Source organism: Aspergillus fischeri, genomic scaffold, assembly GCF_000149645.3.
Source record: "Aspergillus fischeri NRRL 181 1099437636264 genomic scaffold, whole genome shotgun sequence".
Lineage (NCBI taxonomy): Eukaryota > Fungi > Ascomycota > Eurotiomycetes > Eurotiales > Aspergillaceae > Aspergillus > Aspergillus fischeri.
Window position 1 is genome coordinate 4,340,720 of NW_001509762.1, and position 20,907 is coordinate 4,361,626.

General features: G+C 51.7%; 11 protein-coding genes and 1 non-coding gene across 12 annotated transcripts; 7 read left to right on the top strand and 5 right to left on the bottom strand.

Moving 5' to 3' along the window:
• Window positions 1–366: 366 nt before the first annotated feature.
• Window positions 367–2,040, top strand: NFIA_086830 (glycosyltransferase family 1 protein; the record flags this gene model as incomplete). The annotated part of the gene is made up of 3 exons (XM_001260624.1): window positions 367–917; window positions 968–1,597; window positions 1,656–2,040. The coding sequence occupies 3 exons, from the start codon at window positions 367–369 to the stop codon at window positions 2,038–2,040; spliced, it is 1,566 nt and encodes a 521-aa protein (XP_001260625.1).
• Window positions 2,041–2,590: 550 nt separating this feature from the next.
• Window positions 2,591–3,578, top strand: NFIA_086840 (NAD(P)-dependent oxidoreductase; the record flags this gene model as incomplete). The annotated part of the gene is made up of 2 exons (XM_001260625.1): window positions 2,591–2,638; window positions 2,688–3,578. 2 exons carry the CDS (start codon window positions 2,591–2,593, stop codon window positions 3,576–3,578), a joined length of 939 nt encoding a protein of 312 aa, XP_001260626.1.
• A 232-nt stretch (window positions 3,579–3,810) lies between these two features.
• NFIA_086850 (alpha-glucosidase) lies at window positions 3,811–6,064 on the bottom strand (the record flags this gene model as incomplete). The annotated part of the gene is made up of 9 exons (XM_001260626.1): window positions 3,811–4,062; window positions 4,124–4,400; window positions 4,458–4,686; window positions 4,737–5,008; window positions 5,061–5,164; window positions 5,222–5,337; window positions 5,393–5,431; window positions 5,494–5,623; window positions 5,675–6,064. 9 exons carry the CDS (start codon window positions 6,062–6,064, stop codon window positions 3,811–3,813), a joined length of 1,809 nt encoding a protein of 602 aa, XP_001260627.1.
• Window positions 6,065–6,553: 489 nt separating this feature from the next.
• Window positions 6,554–8,906, top strand: NFIA_086860 (glycoside hydrolase family 13 protein; the record flags this gene model as incomplete). Its single annotated transcript, XM_001260627.1, has 10 exons — window positions 6,554–6,825; window positions 6,884–7,019; window positions 7,077–7,215; window positions 7,276–7,314; window positions 7,367–7,482; window positions 7,545–7,648; window positions 7,713–8,225; window positions 8,274–8,373; window positions 8,433–8,600; window positions 8,655–8,906. 10 exons carry the CDS (start codon window positions 6,554–6,556, stop codon window positions 8,904–8,906), a joined length of 1,839 nt encoding a protein of 612 aa, XP_001260628.1.
• A 222-nt stretch (window positions 8,907–9,128) lies between these two features.
• On the top strand, window positions 9,129–9,200 carry NFIA_086870. Its single transcript has one exon. It is a non-coding gene; the product is annotated as a tRNA-Arg (tRNA).
• Window positions 9,201–10,213: 1,013 nt separating this feature from the next.
• Window positions 10,214–10,381, top strand: NFIA_086880 (putative pheromone P-factor (Map2); the record flags this gene model as incomplete). Its single annotated transcript, XM_001260628.1, has 1 exon — window positions 10,214–10,381. One exon carries the CDS (start codon window positions 10,214–10,216, stop codon window positions 10,379–10,381), a length of 168 nt encoding a protein of 55 aa, XP_001260629.1.
• Window positions 10,382–10,865: 484 nt separating this feature from the next.
• NFIA_086890 (uncharacterized protein) lies at window positions 10,866–12,035 on the bottom strand (the record flags this gene model as incomplete). The annotated part of the gene is made up of 1 exon (XM_001260629.1): window positions 10,866–12,035. One exon carries the CDS (start codon window positions 12,033–12,035, stop codon window positions 10,866–10,868), a length of 1,170 nt encoding a protein of 389 aa, XP_001260630.1.
• A 351-nt stretch (window positions 12,036–12,386) lies between these two features.
• On the bottom strand, window positions 12,387–12,939 carry NFIA_086900 (CoA-binding protein; the record flags this gene model as incomplete). The annotated part of the gene is made up of 2 exons (XM_001260630.1): window positions 12,387–12,766; window positions 12,855–12,939. 2 exons carry the CDS (start codon window positions 12,937–12,939, stop codon window positions 12,387–12,389), a joined length of 465 nt encoding a protein of 154 aa, XP_001260631.1.
• A 316-nt stretch (window positions 12,940–13,255) lies between these two features.
• On the top strand, window positions 13,256–16,018 carry NFIA_086910 (Rad4 family protein; the record flags this gene model as incomplete). Its single annotated transcript, XM_001260631.1, has 1 exon — window positions 13,256–16,018. One exon carries the CDS (start codon window positions 13,256–13,258, stop codon window positions 16,016–16,018), a length of 2,763 nt encoding a protein of 920 aa, XP_001260632.1.
• A 248-nt stretch (window positions 16,019–16,266) lies between these two features.
• On the bottom strand, window positions 16,267–18,105 carry NFIA_086920 (uncharacterized protein; the record flags this gene model as incomplete). The annotated part of the gene is made up of 2 exons (XM_001260632.1): window positions 16,267–17,805; window positions 17,869–18,105. 2 exons carry the CDS (start codon window positions 18,103–18,105, stop codon window positions 16,267–16,269), a joined length of 1,776 nt encoding a protein of 591 aa, XP_001260633.1.
• Window positions 18,106–19,040: 935 nt separating this feature from the next.
• NFIA_086930 (HD domain-containing protein) lies at window positions 19,041–19,783 on the top strand (the record flags this gene model as incomplete). Its single annotated transcript, XM_001260633.1, has 2 exons — window positions 19,041–19,086; window positions 19,149–19,783. 2 exons carry the CDS (start codon window positions 19,041–19,043, stop codon window positions 19,781–19,783), a joined length of 681 nt encoding a protein of 226 aa, XP_001260634.1.
• Window positions 19,784–20,056: 273 nt separating this feature from the next.
• Window positions 20,057–20,701, bottom strand: NFIA_086940 (HIT family protein; the record flags this gene model as incomplete). Its single annotated transcript, XM_001260634.1, has 1 exon — window positions 20,057–20,701. One exon carries the CDS (start codon window positions 20,699–20,701, stop codon window positions 20,057–20,059), a length of 645 nt encoding a protein of 214 aa, XP_001260635.1.
• Between the last annotated feature and the right edge of the window lie 206 nt (window positions 20,702–20,907).

Sequence of the window (20,907 nt, forward strand, 5' to 3'; positions counted from 1 at the left end):
CTAGGTACATCGCCGCCAGGGCGTAGTATTCCTATGAGTAGTAAAGCGCCAGCACTTGACAGTTCTGACTGACGCCGAGATATCGCATCGCTGTGACAGCGTACTTAGGCGTCATGTGCCGTGTGAGTCGCTGAGTCGTTCACCTCTTTATCAACACACACACGAAACACAATTTTCACTTTTCTTTCTCTTCTCCTTCTCTCATCACCATCACTTTCTTCCGCAATCACCCATTCTCTCATACTCTCGTCGCTGCTCGCTTAGCTCCAAGTGTATCATCTTTCACGATCAAGTTTCATTGCTTCGTCACGTCTCATTTGTTTCGTTTAGTCTCATCACGTTCATTGCAGTCAAGGTCCAGTCAAGATGGACGAAGACGAGAAAGCCAAAGTCCTCTTCCTCACTAACAGTGAGCTGGGACAGTCTTCTGTTTGTCTGGCTGTCACTCATGAATTCCTCCTGCGTCCCGAGTATGATGTGCATATCGCCTCCTTCCCCGTGCTTGGCCCTACTGTCACGATGGTGAATGCACGTGCCAAAAGCCTCGCATCCGCTCAGCAGGAAGCTACTTTCCATCCGCTGTGCGGACTGTCGATGCAAGACGCGTACATGCAGAAGGTCGGTAACCGCCGTACTTTCAACAATCATCGTGTCGGACTGAGGGGCGCCATGAGCGCGTACAAGTCTGTGCTGATCAACGCTCTTGCTCCTTGGAACGGAAGCGAATACATGGCGGTGTACTTTCAGTGCTTTTCCGTCATTCAGGATATCCAGCCAGTCGTCGTTGTGGTTGATCCACTGTTTGCTCCGGCCATCGATGCGTGCCTCAAGCTGAAGATGCCGTATCTCGTCCTGAGTCCCAATACTCTCAAGGACCACTGTCAGCCAAGACTCGCGAACTTCTGGAAATTTCCCGCGTGAGTAGCTCCATCTTGCAGCGACTTCTTGTGTTGACTCACTTAAATAGACTCTGCTCTGGATACCTGTACCCTTTGCCCCTGCACCAGGTCATTCCCAACACCATTCTGGTTCTGGGGCTCGGACTGGCCATCCACAATTCATCTGAGCTAAAGGAGTTGAAGAGATACCGTAACGAGAACGAACTCAGCGGCAAGACCCCTGGTATGATCTCCCGCTCCGGTGACAAAACCCCATTTCTTGTCCCCTCGAAGAAAGAGTACGAGTTCTCTCGCCGTGTCCCTAGCAACTTCACTCTTTGTGGCCCCATCGTCCGTCCTTGGGACGCATTGGAAACAGAGAATGCGGATCTGGCCAGGTTTGTCCGTCGCGGTCCCACTGTCCTCGCCAACTTTGGCTCTCATGTCGTGTTCAATAATGCCACGGCCAGACAGTTCGCTGAAGGCATAGCCCTGCTGCTCGAGAGGAGGCCCGAAACCCAGATCCTCTGGAAATTGAAGTGGAATCCGGAGATTAACGTTGAGGACAAGGCATTCGAGAGCATTCGCGGCGCTATCGCAGATAGACGCGTGCGTATCACTGACTGGCTGCGTGTCGAACCCATGTCTCTCTTGATGAGCGGCCACATCGAATGCATCATTCATCACGGTGGTTCCAATTCCTTCCACGAGGCAATCAGGTGAGTCTGCGAGCCAACACTTCCGTCCTTGCAGCTTCGACTGACGATGACTTCGCAGAGCTGGCGTTCCGCAGGTCATCCTTCCCACTTGGTTCGACACTTACGACTTCGCTGCCCGCGTTGAGTGGCTGAAAATTGGTCTTTGGGCCAACAGAAAGACCGCTCCAGCTATCAATGGAAAGCACTTGGGGCGCGCTCTGATTCGAGTCTTGGCCAGCAATGACAGTCCCAGAATCTTTGCCAACGCAAAAACACTTGCCGCCCAGTTGGGTCCTCAGGAAGGACGCGTCGTCGCTTGCGAGAAAATCATCGAGGTTATCAAGGCTCAGAAGAAAGGCGAAGACAAGAAGGATCAACCTCAGAAAGACCAGGCAGGAGAGGTGAACGTGCAACAGCTGGCAGTCGGAAACGAGGAGAGAGCCCCAGAGGTGCTTACTTCATAGGAGATCGCGTTGGGAACTCTGAACGCCTTGTACTAGAGGAAGCTGTTCAGCTGTGCATGCTTCCCTGACTTCTAACCGACCCCTACAACGTTGCGGCGAAGCAGGGGTCGGTTAGAAGTCAGTGTGTTCGATCTGGGGAGGGGTCGGTCTGTTGCTGAGTTGAGATTGTAGTCTGGTGGTGGTTGAGATTCAGAACAGGTGGGAACGTGCGGACCGCGCGGGAAGGACGGATGCCGTTAACGGCCTGGGGAGAAATCGGAGGACAGTGTTTGTTTGAGTTAGAGAGGATGCACAGAGAAAGGTGCCTTACGCTCCTAGGTAGTTAAATGGAATGATTCTCCCCTCACTTTTGCCTCACGTAGAGTGTGAATTGAAGTCATCTTCTTGCCGGTACCGGCTTATCTACACTGTGTTCTCCCCGCACCGTCTACTCTGCCCCGCAGTTGTTTTCATACAATAAAGAAGGCATCTAGCATTGCCATCTTCAAACAGTTTCCTTTTTTTACTTCAGTGCTGCTGTATATTACTTCCTCCTAGTGTACCTGTGAAAATGGCTGGTGAAAGCGTAGCCTTTATTGGCCTCGGAAACATCGGACGGGTATATCTTCAAATCTATCCCACCCGATAAACAAGCTGACACAAGCCAGGGAATGAGCAAGAACATCGCTCAAAAAGGCCCCCAGTCCTCTCTCACCCTCTACAACCGCACCGTCGCCAAAGCCTCCGCATTCGCAGAATCCCTCGGCTCAACCAAAGCCCCCGTCACCGTCGCCTCCACCATCCCCGAAGCCGTCAAGGATGCCTCCATCATCTTCATCTGTGTCGGTGACGATCCCGCCCTCGACCAGATCATCACCACCATTCTCGCCGACTCCTCCCTCGACCTCACCTCCAAGGTCGTCGTCGACTGCTCAACCGTCCACCCGGACACCTCCCGCCGAATCCACGCCGCCCTAAACCCCCGCGGCGCCTCCTTCATCGCTTGTCCCGTCTTCGGCGCGCCAGCATTCGCAGACGCAGGCCAGCTGGTTGTCGTGCCCGCCGGCGATGCAGCCGCCATCAACCGCATCAGGCCATTCTTCGAGGGCGTCACTGCCCGCGCCACAATCGACATGAGTGGCCACGACGTCGGCCGCTCCAGCACCCTCAAGGTCCTGGGCAACACGCTCATCCTCAACACGGTCGAGTCAATTGCAGAGGGGCTCGTGGCGGCGGAGAAGTCCGGGCTCGGGGCTGATGTCTACCAGCAGTGGGTGCATGCGCTGGTTGGGGGCATGTTCGCGAAATACGCGGACCGGATGTGTACGGGCGACTACTACAAGCGTGAGGAGCCGCTCTTCGCGGTGGACTTGGCGCGAAAGGACCTGCGGCATGCGGCCAGCTTGGCTGAGGCGGCTGGTATGCGGCTGCGTAGTGTTGAGGTCACGGATGCGTATCTGCAGGAGGTCAAGGCCGAGAAGGGCGAGAAAGGGGATATCGCGGCTGTCTATGGAGCTATTCGGAAGGAGTCGGGGTTACCGTTTGAGAATGAGCAGTGAGCTTTAGGAATATATGGGCTACAGATCAGGATTACTGAACCAACAATCGAGTTGGATGATGAGAGTTCGTTCTGTTTAGATTATGTCAATGAATATAACTCAATTCTATAGATAGCTGCAAGACGCCTGAAAGGAGAGAAATTTTGTAGCCAGCGATAAGCAGTTTGTTGCAATCTCAGCAATGCATAATGAACTTCTTGAACTTATCCTGGCTCTAAAATCGCCTGCCTGATTAGTTACGAAGGGAGTAGATGCGGGCCTCATATGGCCTGAGTCGGACCTTCTGCTGCAGCTGATATTCATCCACATGGTAGTTGGCGATGAGCATGATAGCCAAGTCAACGTCAATCTCTTCGGGAATCTCAAAATCGGACTCTTCCGCCGACCAGTTGCAGAAGATCAAGGTGCGCCACGGCCCTTGAGTCCGCAGGAAAGAGAAGACCTTGGGGTCACTCGCATTGATAGGAATATAGACTCCGTACCACTTGGAACCTCCGGTCAGCATGTTTAACTAGCTCATCTTTCATCATTATGATTAATCATACCATCAGCGGATGTTGTTTGCGGATATGCAACAGCTTCTTGTAGTAGTTCAGGACCGAGTCGGGATCACGATTCTGAGCCTGGACGTTGACATCGGCATATTCATCGTTCATTCGGAGCCAAGGTTTGGCATCTGGTGAAGTGAAGCCTGCATTGGGCGCATTATTCCACATAATAGGGCTACGCGCATTGTCCCGTCCTTTGAGGCGAATGACATCCATCACATCGGACATGTCAGGCTCCTTGGAGGGATCTTTTTCCTTGCGAGCTTTGTACTGACTGTAAAATGAGTCAGTAAATGATAAACCAAGGGAAGATTGGCTGAAAATCGCCTACGCGTTGTAGTATCCATGGGTCTCAACATCGTTATAATCTTCAATCTTCCAGTTCTGCGGATGTGGGGTACCCAATTCCTGGCCCTGGTAGATAAAAGGGGTTCCTCTCAGAGAGAGCTGGATTGTAGCCAACATCTTGGCTGACACGGCTCTGTATCGCGGATCAGGGTTGCCAAATCGTGACACACACCGGGATTGGTCATGATTCTCAAGATACAGAGAATTCCAACCTGGGTCTCTCAGCTCTTGCTTCCCAAGGATGAATTGAGTGGTCACCTACCGTTGTTGCCCAGCATATGCTGCTGCCAAATCCTGAACACCTTCTCAAATTCCCAGAGTTCCCACTTGCGAGGCTTCCATTTGTCTCCATTTTCACCATCCAGATCCATATGGTGAAACTGGAAAACCATAGAGAGCTCCTGGCGCTCCTTGGCCACATACTGACTGGACTCGTATTCGTCCACACCACACGGCATTTCACCAACTGTGCAATTGGTGTATTTGCTCAGCACGTTGCGATTCATCTCATGCATATATTTGTGGATATTAGGGCTGGGTCTTGTCAGAGCTCAGTGCTTCGAGTTGCTTTCCCTGGGAGGCTTACCCGTTCGTGAATAATGGCACGGCAGGTTGCTCGTACTTATCAGGGTTCACAATGGGTGCATCCGGAAGACCAGGTGTCTTGGAGACAAGGTTTATAACATCAAACTAGGACAAATAGGTCTCGTCAGAAACATCTCTATTCGGGGGTCATGGTTGACATACCCGGAAGCCGTCTGTTCCTTTTTGTCCCCAGAAATCAATAACGTCGAAAATTGCATTCCGCACCTCAGGGTTGTCCCAGTTCAGGTCTGGCTGGGATGGCGAGAACAGATGCATGTCTGTTATTGGTGAGCCTTCTATCATTGGCGTAAACCCTATATCTGGAAGACTTACACCACTCGTCTGTATGCTCATCATACTTCCATGCCGGACCTATGTGATGCATTAGTATGATAGTGCATTGCTTGGCTGGCTGAATAGAGAGACTTGCTAACCTCCAAACAGACTTTCCCAATTGTTAGGAGGTAAGCGCTCTCCATTTTTGCCTATCTTTCCCCTTCGCCAGAAGTACCAGTCTCTCTTCGGGTTTTCTCGGCTTTCCTTCGACTCCAAGAACCATGCATGCTGACCAACTATTAGCAGAAGTAATGATGTTTCGGCACTAGATCCGCTCACCTGAGAGCTGGTGTGGTTGAACACCATGTCCATCATTATCTTCATTCCTCTCCTATGAATTTCTGCAGCAAGGTCTTCCCAGTCTTTCATGGTCCCATACATGGGATTGATACCCTTGTAATTTGCAATGTCGTAGCCTTGATCTTCAAGTGGTGATTCATAGATTGGCGTCAGCCACAGCATATCCGCCCCAAGATCTTTCAGATAGTCGAGCCGCTGGATGATGCCGCGAAGATCACCAATACCATCATTGTTGCTATCCTGGAACGACTGCACGTAGATCTCATAGATGATGATCTCTCGCCACCATTCTCGATCCATATCGAGAATTTGCGGCTTGAACGTGCCGGACGCCGTCACGCACTTGTTCCGAGTCGTTGGACATGGCATTTTTGCGGTTGTCGAAAAAGGTTTGTGTCTGATGAGAGAGCTTATTGGAGGCTGGTAGTATTGATGATCTGACTTAGATGATCTGGCAGATGTGGGAGGCAAGCTTCGCAACCTACAGCGGAAGGCTCTCTGAAGAAGAAATCGTCTCAGTTGAAACATCCTTGGCCGAAGCGATTGACATGGAAGAATAAGTAGTCATTTATGCAGCTGGGGCAGTATTTGCCTCCCAAGATGATCTATTTGATGGTGTCATCATCATTGATGATGTATTTTCGAAGCGTAGGACGGACATCCCATGGAATAGATATCCGTCGGACGAAGTGACCATCCTATGACCTCAACAAGACCGTTAGAAGTTGACTGGAAAACAAAGCCGCGGAGCAAATACCACCTCTCACCAGATATGCAATGATTTTGGATTTTGTAACGTTCGTGCGTCGCTCCGTCTTGTAGCATGGAAGCGCAAGCGCGAGAGAAGACGTCTCCTTTATGTCTAGCTCAGATTTTCATCCGATCAACACAGACAGGGCGCAGAGCCCTGATGCATCAAAAGAATGTCAAGAGTCAGACAGTCTCGACAAGCTGCGTTGGTGGCAGAAAGCAACCATTTATCAGGTATTGATTCAGAGCTTTCAAGACACCGATGGAGATGGCAAAGGGGACCTTCGCGGGATAGTTAATCACCTCGACTATTTCGTCGCGCTCGGTATTGACGTGGTCTGGATTTCCCCTATTTATGAATCGCCAATGCGGGACATGGGGTATGAAAACGAGCTGGACATTAAGCGTTGTGTCGAGAGACTGACGAGAAGATTGCAGGTATGACATTAGTGACTATCGAAAGGTTAATCCAGTTTTTGGAACCATGCAGGACATGGAACTCCTGATAGAGGAAACACATCGAAGAGGACTCAGGTTGATCTTGGACATCGCCCTCAATCACACTGCAACTGAGGTGAGTTCACGATGGATGATAGGATAATAATGGCGTACTGACTAGTATTCATCCAAGCACGAATGGTTCCAAACCTCTCGACGCGCTCGAAAAGATCCCAGGCTAGGTAAGCGAGACTGGTATTTTTGGAGCGAAGGGAAGCTAGATGAGTTTGGCAATCGTATACCTCCAAATAACTGGGAGAGTACATTTACTGGTATGTCCCGGAGCTTTCATGTTCATCCCTCGTCTTTAAAGCTCACTCTGTCTGGGGCAGGTTCTGTTTGGGAGTGGGACGAGCTGGCAGGCGAGTTCTGTGCGTACTTCGTCATTCTAATGTCTGAATATGGGGCTGACGGAAGATCAAGACCTGCACATTTTTGGCAAAAATCAACCCGATCTGAATTGGGATTGTGAGGAAGTACGAAAAGAACTGTACAGTGTGTTGAGGTTCTGGTTAGATAAGGGAGTGGATGGGTTCCGGGTGAGCAGTTGTGTTTGCCTTGCTGTAGCCCTCATGACTGACCACTCGTCACACTGGCGAAGCTCGACACGATGAACTTGGTGTCAAAGACATCATCCTTTCCAGATGCTCCCATCTCCAAGGAAGGTTCAATATGGCAGCCGGCAAATTACTTGTTTGCAAACGGGTATGATTACTCCACCGCAAGTTCCATTCCTGTCGGGGCTGCAAGGCTGACATGCTTTCCAAAGACCTCATATTCATGAGTACTTGCAGGAAATGCACGAGGAAGTGTTCTCCCATTATGACTGCATGACCCTAGCAGAGATGTCCTGCGGCGTCTCCGCTCCTGAAGCTGTTCGATATACATCACGATTCAATGCTCGTCCCGAACTAAACCTAGTCATTCAATTCCAGCATGTAGAGCTCGACTGCCACGATGGCGACAAGTGGATGCTGCGGGAATGGGAGCTCCCCGAATTGAAACGAATCATCAACGAGTGGCAAGAAACATTGGTTAACAATGGGGGATGGAACACAGTCTGGATGGAGAATCACGATCAGCCAAGAGGCATCTCCAGGTTTACTACCAACAGTCCGCGATTTCGGGCCCTGTGTGCCAAATTGCTAGCTCTATGGCAGTTCACGCTCCAGGGCACAAATCTCATCTTCCAGGGGCAGGAGCTAGGAATGATCAACCCGGGACTCTTTTCCGAAGAAATGAATCAAGACATTGAGACAATCCAGTATTGGAAAGCGTACGTGTCACTTATTCTGGCCAGGCACATTGACCAATTACTCACGTAACGAAGAGCTTGTGAAGAGGCAGGAACCGAAGCACCACAAAAGCTCGAGTTGGCCAAAAAGGCCATCATACAGAAAGGTCGCGATAATACTCGGATACCCATTCCGGTGAGAAGCAGCATTCACTTCACTTTGATCGCCATATCACTGACAGACATTCTTATCAGTGGACTGAGGATCCCCATGGGGGATTCACAGACCCGAAAGCCAAACCGTGGCTTCCAGCCTTTGATCATGGCGGAGAATGGTGCCACGCCAGCCAGAGACATAGTCCTGAGTCGGTCTGGTCATTCTATCGCTCCCTGATCACCATGCGAAAGGCCAACCCGACTCTGGCAAGCACACCTTTTGAGCGCTGACCATATCCTCTGATACTGACTTGCTTCCAGTACTACGGGTCATACGAATGCTTGGACGTAGAAAACCCCATCATCTGGGCTTACAAGCGAACATCCAAACACAAATGCTACCTTGTCGTGCTCAACTTCTCCGGCTGCGCCTCCTCGTGGAATTACGTAAATCACGACGTCGACTTGTCGACATCCAGGCTACTCATGTCGAACCACATGACGTGCGAAGCAAGCTCTACTCCGGACCTCATCTTTCTGAGACCGTTTGAGGGACGTCTGTACCAATTATAGCCGCATGAATTAGATATATGCTTTAATTAGGCGTGTCTTGGGTCTAGCATGCTTCTCTAACAATGGGAAGGAGACTCGGACGGCTGACCTTCATTCCTAGGTCATTACCATCTGGTCGATGTGTTCAGACATGTAGATGCATTTAGGGCAAATGGCAGTACAGGTTGGACTTTAGCTTTGTTTAGCTTATGTAACTAAAGATGGTTTTCCTTGCCATCAAATGGCCTGCTGGCCCAATGGTAAGGCGCTTGACTACGGATCAAGAGATTGCAGGTTCGAATCCTGCGTAGGTCATTTTTTTTTCAATTTCCTTCACTGCGTGCTGCTCTTTTTTTTTTTGCTTCTTTTCTCGCATTGATTTTCACCTTTGGCATTTTTTTCTTTCTGGTGTAGTTAAGAAAGGTTCATTCAAGTCATTGGATATAAGAAGCCAGGATCCTAAGCTTTCAACCCTTGGTTTAGGAAAATGTGGATCAATTCATCATCGTTTGGCAGTCGTCTTCGACTGATACTGAGCATCGATCCAATCCATCGTTAAACTACCTGCTTAGCTGCCTTGGACTCCATGTCACGATGTATCTATATGGCGCTCGGAGAATGGGCATTGCGCATACCCTTGCCTCCAACCGAAGCGATTATAGGCATATTGATGCACCTTACCGCCGTGACGCTCTTGTTTGATCCACATCGAACACAAGCCTTAAGCCACCTTCATGTGCTTTACCCCAAGTCATTGTCACTATAGACCAAGACCCCCTGCTACTCCCCTCGTACGGTTTCTGATTCGACCCTTGCCTATGAGTGATACATTCCATCCCTTACATTGAGAATGCAAGACACCAAGCACAGGAGGCGAGATAATCAACTTTCGCGCTTATGAGCTCGTGTAGTGTGCATGAGACAGACATTGTCGAGCAGATACACAGTTGAAGGCTGCTTGCGAGACAACCATTAGACATTAGAAGTTAGTAAATTAGATCTGTGTCGATTACGCAGGACTGTGAAGTCCGTTGATCAGCAGAAACTTCACCATAGGGGCCAGCGTTAGATAAGGAAGTGATACATGATCCGGCTCCTGGAATGTAGCCATGATCTAGGGGTAACAAACGCGATGACTCGTCGCGTCTGGTATTAACAGCTCCTACAAGTCATAAACCTCGTGGAGACCATAAAACATTTCACTGACCCGTTGCGCACATCCGTTGAGTCTTCGACAGTACGTGCAATATCGAAAACAGTAAGTCGCATCGCAGCTTCATACCTGCGTTTCAACTGACCCAGTCCAGACTAACAGAAGCACAAGCAAGATGGTCAAGTCATCCACTGTAGTCATTACCCTGCTCGTGGCCATGGCGGCAGCAGCACCTATTCCCGTGAGTCTACCCTGTTATATCAGAAGCAGCAGCTCGGTCCTCACTGATAGTTCAAAACTGGCAGATCGGGGCGAAGAATACTCCCTCCCACTTGAACGATAACAAGCCCCGGCTAGAGTCCCCCACGCTCGGCAATCTCCTGCTGAATCCGGAGATTTTCAAATCTTTCAATTTTTCTGGTCTGGTTAAGCCTGTCGGAGACGCACTCGCTAACCCTCCAACACTCGCTCCCCTTCCATCGTGACGTGATGATCACTACCGCAATTGAGACTGCGGGATCGATGTGAATTAGAAAAAAGTCAAGGGTCAGATCATAACAAGTCATTCTTCTCGTTAACGTTCATACACTCGTAAAAATGCCTCAAAAGTACAACTGCTCAGCAGAAGCGAGGGACTCTGAAGTTCTCTCGGCTGTAGGTCCGAGTTAAACAGGTCTTCGACCGCAAAACAACAAAGAAAGGAACGAGGTACCGCAGCAGAACAGTGGTCATCTGATAGTAATCGTCCAAAATTCAAAAGGTAAACGAACGCTTGGGGGTATCAATATGAAAGAGTGTCTTGAGTTGTGAGCGCATTCCGAGGAAGATCAATAATCCTCGTCCAGATCCAGATCGTCCACCTCAACCCGAGTCCCCAAGGCTTGTTTCCCTTCCTTAATCATCGCTTGAAGCTGCTCGTTGAGTCGTTGCAAACTAGCGTCTTCTTCGCGCTCCATGCGGCGCATCCGAGCCACGTAGCGCTGCGTTTCCACTGAAACAGGACTCTCGCGCGGCTTTGCTGGGGAGGAAAATTGTGATCTGGTTGGAGTTGATGGCATGATCCTTTTCCCAGACCGAGGCATCGTCACGCCTGATCTGCGACGAGTATGGGATGGGACGACTCCATGCCGGCGACTCACGCGTCGAGCAGTTACAGGGGATGGACTGACCACCTGCAAGAACCCATCCTGAGTATCTTCATGAACCATGACCCAATTCTGTTGAATTTCATCCTTCGGAAACCGGCCAGGGACAGGTAATGATCCGTCTCGCTGATGGGTGACATCGTTGGATGCCATGTAGTCCTCCTTTTCAGTTGACACTGGTGCCTCCCAGTTTTCATCAGGTTGGGCTCTCAAACCAGAATCGGCTCCCATACTGTATCCCCGGCCACCTCCAGCGTAGAAGCCTCGGAAAGCACCCGACCAGCAGAACTCCCACACTTTGCCAACGACATTGAAGACTGCCCGGCTCCAGCTGACGGGCTCAGATTGCGAGCTGTTCTTCTCATCATGGGTAGGTTGCCTGGGGCTGGATGGCAAATTCGAATCCCGACGATTGCGTTTGCGACTGGGTCCACAGGCCTCACTGGGGGTCAAGGACTCGATACTGACATCGAGAGGAGCCGGAAGAGGATGATCTCGATAGCGACTGGGACGGTAGTCGACCTCTGCAGGATTCTCGCGGCGTACAAGCCAGGGACCGCGGGAGAACTGTTGATGGTAATACGGCTGTTGCTGATAGTTGTATTCTTCCCCGCTGGCGAGATGATAGTCGGTGTTGACCAAAGGAGCGGGGCTGGCGAGATCGACGGGGGAGTCATAGAAAGGACGCCTTTCCCCGGATTCAAAGCGAGACCGCTTGCGGCTGGGAAGGGAGATGGAGCGATAGAGCGATGACGATGCTGACGGAGTTTGAGGGACTTGAAATAGTTGAGAAGGAGCGGCAGCCAGATCGAGTTTGGGAGGGACGGGAGAATCAAGAAAGAAGTCTGGCATTTCTCTAGATACCTCTTCTAGAGGAGAGAAACTAGACTAACTCTAGAAGAACGAATGATATTGGCGATGATGATGTTGACAAGTACTTGGTGTGTTGGGAGAGATAAATCTGATGAGGCGGGAAAGAAAAGCGAAAGAGAGAAAAGAGTATGAAGATGGCTGGGAGAGACGCATAGACCACTCTTCTTTTGGTCACCTTATGATACCTAAGAAGCAGCGATGATGTTAATGTGATGGATCTATCATTATTCTTTTTTCTTTGTTTCTACAACAACCACCACTCGCTATAGATCAATTCACATTTCGTCATTTACAGTGTATATGCATCAGCTTGGCGATGATCATAGATGTTCACAGTTTTTGACTAGTCCACTGCACTCCAGCAGCGTCCAATCCTTCTTCTCCATCCACCAACACACACCAGCCTTCGTGGCCTCGTCCTCCATCTCCTGCAATCGCTGCTTCAAAGTGGTCTCGGGCATATTCCAACACTGCATCGTCAAAGGTCCCCGGCTGCAACCAGACCGCCGGGATCCCGACCGAATGAGCCTCCTGAAGCAGAGGCAGCGTTACCGCAGGAGGAGTGACAACCGACAGCGAGGTTTGAGAGGGAGAAGGCAGAGCGCTGGGCGAAGGGACCGTCTGATAAGACTTGGAGGGGAGATTGATCTGTGGTGCTCGAGGATTCAAGGGAGTGACGGGCAGAGAGTGGTGATGATACCAAGCAAGGACTATCAGTATTCCGATGTCAGCGATTCAATGGTCGAACCTTGATAGATTGAAGATCCGTATGCCATGCTGCCTTCAATGATAACTCACTCTTGTAGCCGAACTTGTTCGCATCGTTGCTGGCTCCAGCAACCGCAAAGCGCGGGGAAGAGAAGAATCGTTTGACGGCGTCCATGAAGATTACGCGTTGGCGACAAAACTAGGCACTGATGCAGTAGTGACTGAAGTTTCGTATTTCAAAAATATATGTGAGCGATGATTTGGAGTCCAGGAGATCGAATCTATACCAGTTATCGTCTGTCGAAATGAAGAATATGGCTCCACTTGGAGAATGTGGAGATCTTTATGGGTTTCCTTCCGTCATTCATCCTCGGTTGTTCCACCTGTCGCCACGCCGTTCTTTTATCTTTTCTTCGATATTCCGAGCCAATCTCATCATCTCTTGTTGACATTTCGCCATTTTGCAACCTTGATCTTCACGGCTCCATCGCATGCCACCCTTCGTTCCCCGTAAGCGTGTCTCTTCCGAGGATCCGCCCACGGCCAAGCGTCAGAATGCCACCCCCATCGTGGAGATCGCAGACTTTGACGAAGACTCTGACTCCGATTCATCCTTAAGTGATGCGCCTAGCTTTGACGACGAACCACATCCGAAAAGGGACCTTGAGAAACAGAAGAAACAAGCCTCCGATGGCTCCGAATCCGAGTCCGAGTCCGACGACGACGACGAGGTGGATTGGGAGGACGCGATGGACTCCAAATTCACCTCTACGTCGATCTCGACGCCGGCTCCTGCTGTGCAAGATCTCGAATTGACATTGGACAAGAATGAGGTACATCTGGCTGATATCGCAGATGGGAAGAAGGGTCCATCCAAGATTGAGCGCCAAATTCGCATCGCCACGCATTGTCTACACGTCCAATTCCTACTTTACCACAACGCCGTGCGCAACGCCTGGGCAAACGATACCAAAGTCCACGATATCTTACGTCAAAAGATCCCTGCTGGAATTCATAAGGAGGTCAAGAGATGGCGCGTCGCCTCCGGTCTCGACCCTCCCGAGAAGAAGCCGGAGATAAAGTCCAAGAAAAAGAAAGGCAAAACTCGGAAATCAGATCGGGATTGGAGTGAAGGCTCATCGCGCGTAGAGCCTGGGAAGCCGGATATGAGTCGCGGGGATCCGATCATCTCATTGCTTAGAATATTGGCCGCTTACTGGAGAAAGCAATTCAAGATTACCGCGCCGGGACTACGAAAGGGTGGTTATCGGCCGATGGCTCGCCTGGAAGCCGAAATATCTTCTTTCCAAAAAGACGAACACGATCCTGAGAGACATGGGGAGCGAATACGCGATATAGAAGAGTTCCGGTCTGCAGCAGAGCGAATGGAGGGCTCTCGAGATCTTGGGGCTCAGCTGTTCACCGCGCTGGTCCGCGCTCTAGGTATGGAAGCCCGTCTGGTCGCCAATCTGCAGCCCCTTGGATTTGGCTGGACCAAAGCGGAGGCTTACACGCCGAGACCCAAAGTGGAAGAAGGGACTGTGGAGGAAAATGGGGGGTCTGAGACTATAGTTGGTCTAGAATCCGACAGCAGTGACTCTGAGAGCGCTCCCGCCCATAAGTACAATCCCAAAAAATACGACAAGGACCTTCCCTTTCCCATCTATTGGACTGAGGTAGCCTCACCCGTCACTCACGAGATAATCCCTATTGATCCTCTGATACTGTCAAACCCTGTGGCAACAACTCCAGAGCTGCAGGCTGCATTTGAGCCTCGTGGGGCCAAAGCTGAGAAGGCCAAGCAGGTCATATGCTACGTTGTTGCGTACTCTTCCGACAAGACTGCTAAGGATGTTACGACACGCTACCTCCGCCGTCGAACCTGGCCAGGCAAGACCAAGGGCTATCGCATACCAGTAGAGAGAATTCCTGTTCCCGGCCGGAAGAGAAAGTTTTTCGAGTATGACTGGTTTCGGACCATTTTGCGGGTGTATGAGCGCTCCGAGAAAAATCGCACGAAAGTCGATGAGGTCGAAGACGCTACAGACCTACGCCCTAACCAACCCGAGAAAAAACAGGTCAAGGAAGGGGACACGCTGCAGAGCCTTCGTTCGTCGACTGAATTCGTCCTGGAGCGATTTCTGCGCCGCGAAGAAGCCCTTCGACCTGGGGCCCAGCCTGTCCGCACGTTTGTGAGCGGCAAGGGCGACAAGGCCAAAGAGGAGAAGGTCTACCGGCGAGCTGATGTTCTCAAGTGCCTGTCCGCTGAGAGCTGGCACAAGGAAGGACGCCAGATCAAGATGGGGGAAGCCCCGCTGAAACTGGTGCCAATCCGCGCCGTCACCCTTCTCCGGAAGCGCGAAGTCGACGAGATGGAACGCGAAACGGGCGAGAAGCCCAAGCAAGGCCTATATGCCAAGTACCAGACCGAATACATAATACCACCACCAATTCGGGACGGCATCATCCCCAAAAACGAATACGGCAACATCGACTGCTTCGTACCCAGCATGGTACCCCGCGGTGCCGTCCACATTCCGTGGCCAGGCACAGTACGCATCTGCAAGAAGCTTGGCATCGACTACGCGGAAGCGGTCACCGGCTTCGAGTTCGGGTCCAAGATGGCCGTCCCCGTCATCCAGGGCGTGGTTGTAGCCTCCGAGAACGAAGATCTTGTCAAGGACGCCTGGCGCGTCGAAGACGCCGAGAAACGGAAGAAGGAGCAACTCAAGGCCGAGAAACGCATCCTCCAGACATGGCGCAAGTTCCTCTTCGGGCTGCGCATCGCGGAGCGCGTTCGCGAGGAGTACGGAGCCGAAGACGGAGACGGAGACATGGAGCGCGAATCTCATAACCCATTCGCAAGCCGACAGGCACGAAGTCAAGCCCGTCCACCCCCTGTTCCGGAGGCCTTGCATGACTGGCATGGGGAACCTGCCGACCGTGGCGGTGGCTTCCTTCTTCCTGGTGAAGACGACGGCGACGACGGCGACCTGGTCGTTGAGGATCACCATCCACGCCAGACTCATCCGCCCGTGCAGCAAACTGAAGCTCTAAGCGAGGACGAGGATGAGGAGGGGCCCGGTCACGATGCCATTAGCATCAGCTCCGACGGACCCGGCGATCTCTCGCCTCCACAGCAGATATCGGATTCTGAAGCGGCCGAGCCGTCAGCATCTGCTTCCGATTATGAGCCACCCTCGACGCGCAGGCGCACTCGGAATCCGGGTCGAAGGACAAGGGGCAAATCATAATGAATTTCAGGCGGGTACGGTCAGGCGTTTATGCAGATAAAGATTGCTTCGGGGTACACGGCACTGGGCGGGACTCTGGGATGGATGCACAGGATGACTTATGTACAATTACTCTATCATACGATGAACACGAATGAACTAATGATCTACATTCCGCGAGACAACCTTATATACATTTCACGCAATATATGCACACCACCAACGTAGACCAGTTTGGACAATGTAGATTCACAAATAAATAGGAAGCATCATATCCTCCGCCCACGAGCAGACGGGGAAGCAATCAGGTCCATCTCCTCAAGGTCTCCAATGGAGTCCTCATCTGCATCCGGATCAAACTCCTCCAACGGTGCTACATGCACCGCCGGCGAGGCAATAGGACTATGCGCGACGCGCGGCCGTGACTTGAAAACGCTATTGTAGTCCGCCTCCTCCTCGAACAGCTCGTCCCGCGGAGTTGACGCCCGAGTCTGCGACAGTTTCTCGGGTGTTTCGAACTGGTTGACGGGAAGGGAGACACGCGACTTGCGCGAGCGACGGGGCTGCTGTGGGGGTCGGCTGCTCGGAGGCGGAAGCAGCGACATGGATTTGCGGGTGCGTTCGACGAGGGTGAACGTGTTGAGGCGGGGGTCGTGTCTGGGTTCACTGTCAGGGTCGGGCGTGATTTGAACGGCAGGCGAGCTTGTTCCAGCTGATTGGTTGTCCGGTGAAGGGACGGCCTCGTTTTCATTCAATTCTTTACAGTAGGAAGGTCTGGAGTATTGTGAAATCGAGGGTTTGGCTGATTCAGCGTCGGACGGTATTGTGATGGTTGGCTCCATGGCAGGGACACGCAGTGGAGGGCCGGCTCGTCCAGAAGAACGAGGCTTACCGTCGATGCGGGAAAGAGCTTCATTCATCGACTGTAGAAGGGCCTGGTCGTCTTGTCGGGGAGCAGCTCGAGCTAGCGGCTGGCGAACGGCCTTTGAGATGCTGGCCACGGTGAGAGCCTGGTGGTCCTTGAATGCCAGTGGCGCCTTGTTTGCTGTATTTTCCGACATCTGGGCGCCAGCACCATCTTTCTCGCGCATGGAGTGGGCGACCTCGCGCCATTTCTGCAACCGATTGCGCTGACGCGCGATGCGGGACTCCAAGTCAACCAGCAGGTCGGGCGTCGTGCTGACGGTCAGATCCTCCACGGTCGTCTCGTTTGCCTTGGACCATGCTGCTGCAAACGGCAGCTCTAAGAAGGCATCACTGCTACTGCGAGCGCCGCCCTGGAGCAGGGTATCAGCCCACTCCTCGCTACCCATCCAATTCTCTTTCAGCTCGCGTGCTAGGGCATCAAGGTTGGCGACATCCTTGGGAAGAGCAGGCAGACCCTCTTTAGAACTATCGTCTAGCTGAGTCTTCTTGCTGTCCAGCAGCTGAGAGAACTTCTCATGAAGGTCCATAATCCGGGACCGACGTCCACCCATTGTGGCCAGAGAGACACGATGGGCAAGAATCAGCGGCAGCATCAGCTGATACTCATCCGGAGTGACGCCCTTAGCCATGGACAATCTCACGGCAGGATTTGGCAGACCGTCCATCGACGAAGCCAGGACCTTGCGCAAGACGGCGGTGGAGAAGACGGCCAGGAGCTCATCGACCTTCTCCCCTTTGCAATCGTCCAACATGGACTTGCGAAAGATAGTTTCCCTGCCGAGATCGCCATTCTTCTTCAGATCTGAAAGTACTCGAGATAGAGCGGCACGAAGATTGACCGATTGTAGCGGCTCCAACGGAGGGTAGAAAGGACGGAGTTTCTAGCAACGGTAGCTGGTCAGATTCATGCGCTTAGTGGACAATGATTGCAAATCATCACATACATCGTGAGCAAGCTTAGGATCCCAGAGGACTACCAGGTGATACAGAGCCCATTCGACCGCTCTAATACGCTGGCGCTGGTTCTGCGATGAGGGCGAAAGAGAGCGGACAGTAATGTCGGGCCAGTCGGGTTGAAGGTCAAGTTGCAGCAGCTTCAAATTGCGAATGAAGACGCATGTGTGTGATGGGTGAGCCCAATTAAGAGATTTGGGCCGGAGAGGTTGTTTCGAGGACTGCATGGTGGATGCGTGCAGATGATATGGGGGGGGGGGAATAATAATGTCAACAAAGCTTCCATGGTCCGAAGATCCAGCACACACTATGAAGAACTCCACTATTACGGCGTCGTCTCAGAACCGGGAGGGGCACAAGTTATCCATTGGCACATCATTTGCATATCATTATTTACTTCAACACAGTATTCATTTCCCAGAGCTATTACCGGTCATCCTGTCCTCAAGCGATACTGGAGCTTCAATATGGAATAGCATGGTGTAATCACGTGAATTAGGTCCTGAAATGTTCGTGTTTGAAGCAGAAGAATGCATGACTATCATCCGCAAAAAATTCTCCTAGCTTATTTATATCATATCAGAATATGCATCTTAAGGTATCTTGTCTCCAATGGCTATTCATGGATTGAATCAGTCTGATAGTCCCTGACAATTCTCCAATCCTTACAGAGGTACCTCTCTACAAGGCTGGCTTGTTGTTTATCTGCACGATAAGCAGTTTGCATGGTTTGCATTGGAGGCCCAATCAGGAGCATCACAATTAACACGACTGACGACGACTGACAAATAGATAGAAGGTTGGTTTATAGAATTGACAGGCAAGTATAAAAGGCGGACTGTAACAGAAGTAGGTGATAATTTTCCATAACCATTAAGATTGCCTGTGGCTGCTGCGCCGTCTGCTTGTTCCCCCCCTCCTACCAAGTTGGCGGTGACAAGAAAGAGATCTCCCCGCAGAGATCTTCCCTTTTCTTCCCTCTCTCATTTGACCCCAACTTTTAATTCTTTATCACCGCAGTCGCTTCTATTCTCATATATCCCATTGCGCTGCGCATTATTTCACAGTCTCTCTTTCCATTGATATCAGATCATCCAGTCTTTGAATTAGCTGTATCTCTCCACTCAAATCGTTACCAGCGTACCCCTCATCCAACAGCATCATGGGTTCCGACGCACCTTCCGATCCTCTCTGGACCACTCAGTCAGGTATGATCCACCTAGTTACTTCAATGCTAATCTCCGTCCTTGGTGGTTCTAATTACTTGTAGTGTTGTCCACACTACCTCACCCTCCCGAAGAAAACTCCGCCTCCCCAATACCATTTTTCCACCTCCTCGAACGTCTAAAGACCACCAAGCGCGAAGGCTGGCGTCGCTTTGGTATCAGCACCGGCGAATCGATTTCTGACCACATGTACCGCATGTCAATCATGACCATGCTTGCACCTCCTACACTTGCCTCCCGCCTTAACCTGCCCCACTGCATGAAGATGGCGCTTATCCATGACATGGCCGAGTCGATTGTGGGTGACATCACCCCTGTGGACAAGGTCAACAAGACCGAAAAGGCGCGCCGCGAGGCCGAAGTGATGGACTACATTGCGAAGAACCTGCTTGGCGGTGTACCTGGAGGCATGTTGACGGGCGAGGAGATTCTGAAGGTCTTCAACGAATACGAAGCGAACGAAACTCTTGAGGCGCAATTTGTGCACGACGTCGATAAGATGGAGCTATTGCTGCAGATGCTCGAGTACGAGCGCACCCACAAGGTTGACCTCTCGGAGTTCTGTCACGTTGCCGGTCGTATCCAGCTGGACGAGGTCAAGGAATGGGCGGCCGCTGTTCTCAAGGAGCGGGAGGCTTTCTGGAAAGGAATGGCCGCGAACACGAATGGTACAGCATAGACGACTTATCGCAGGAGGCAGGAAGGTTGAGTGTATTCGTACTTGGCGTCATTCTTTACATTTTGAGTTTGGTCCATCATCCACCGAGCCCGGCCGGTGGAGGCGTTTGGGTTGGCATTCTAGAATTAGATCGGATAGTGTGTGATAGCATGAGTCTAGGTATGAGCCATATGGGTATCATGACATTCAACGAGGCACGGTTGACAGTTCATAATGAATCTAATATATATTCTCCAAGTATGTTATAGAACCAGCTATAAGCCACCGCCATAATCACCCCACAATCTCCCTCTCCATCCTCTCCATCTCCCTCGCCAACATCTCCGCCTCAGCCTCCATCTCCTCCATACTCCTCGGCGACCGCCCCTCATTATCAACAGCAGGGAACTTCGCTCTCGGCCTCCTCTCACCCTCCTTCCCCTCCCCAAACGCCCGCCTCAGATCCCCCTCCTCCCCATCCAACAAATGATAAACCGCATCTATCCCACCCCGATGGTCCAGATCCGCCCGTTTCCGCGGGATGATGTGGGCATGCACATGCGCCACGCTCTGCCCCGCCTCCGGCCCGTCCTGCACAGCGATATTTAGACTCGACGCGCCGTACACGCGCTCAACCATCCGTCCGACCCGCTGCACGGTAAGGAAGAGATCGCTCGTTTCGGCGGCGGTCAGGTCCGCGACGCGGGGAACGCGCCGGCGCGAGGAAACGAGGACGTGGCCCGGGAGGATGGGTTTGAGGTTTACGAGGGCGAAGGAGAGTGGTGTGAGGTGGAAGACCTTGTGGACTGTTAGACTGATAATCTTCCGGTGAGGGATGGGAGGGTACTTTACCTGGGAGGTGACGAGGAATGGGCCAAAGTAGATCTGGGCGCCTTTGAGGGCGGCGGACATGGCGGGGACGGGGTCTCGGACGGACATGAAACTTTATTTTTTATCGGTTCGGAAATGGGCTGGTCAGGGATTAAGGATATGCTTGGGGAGGAGTAAGGGGAGATCCCATTCGAAGGCGGATGTTTTGGTGGTTTAGGTTACTTATGATGCGGAGTCGAGTCGGAGAAGCTATGCGGGACCTGGCTTGATAGCGGGACCAGCTGGCTGAGCGTTATCGAAGCCTTCCCCATGAG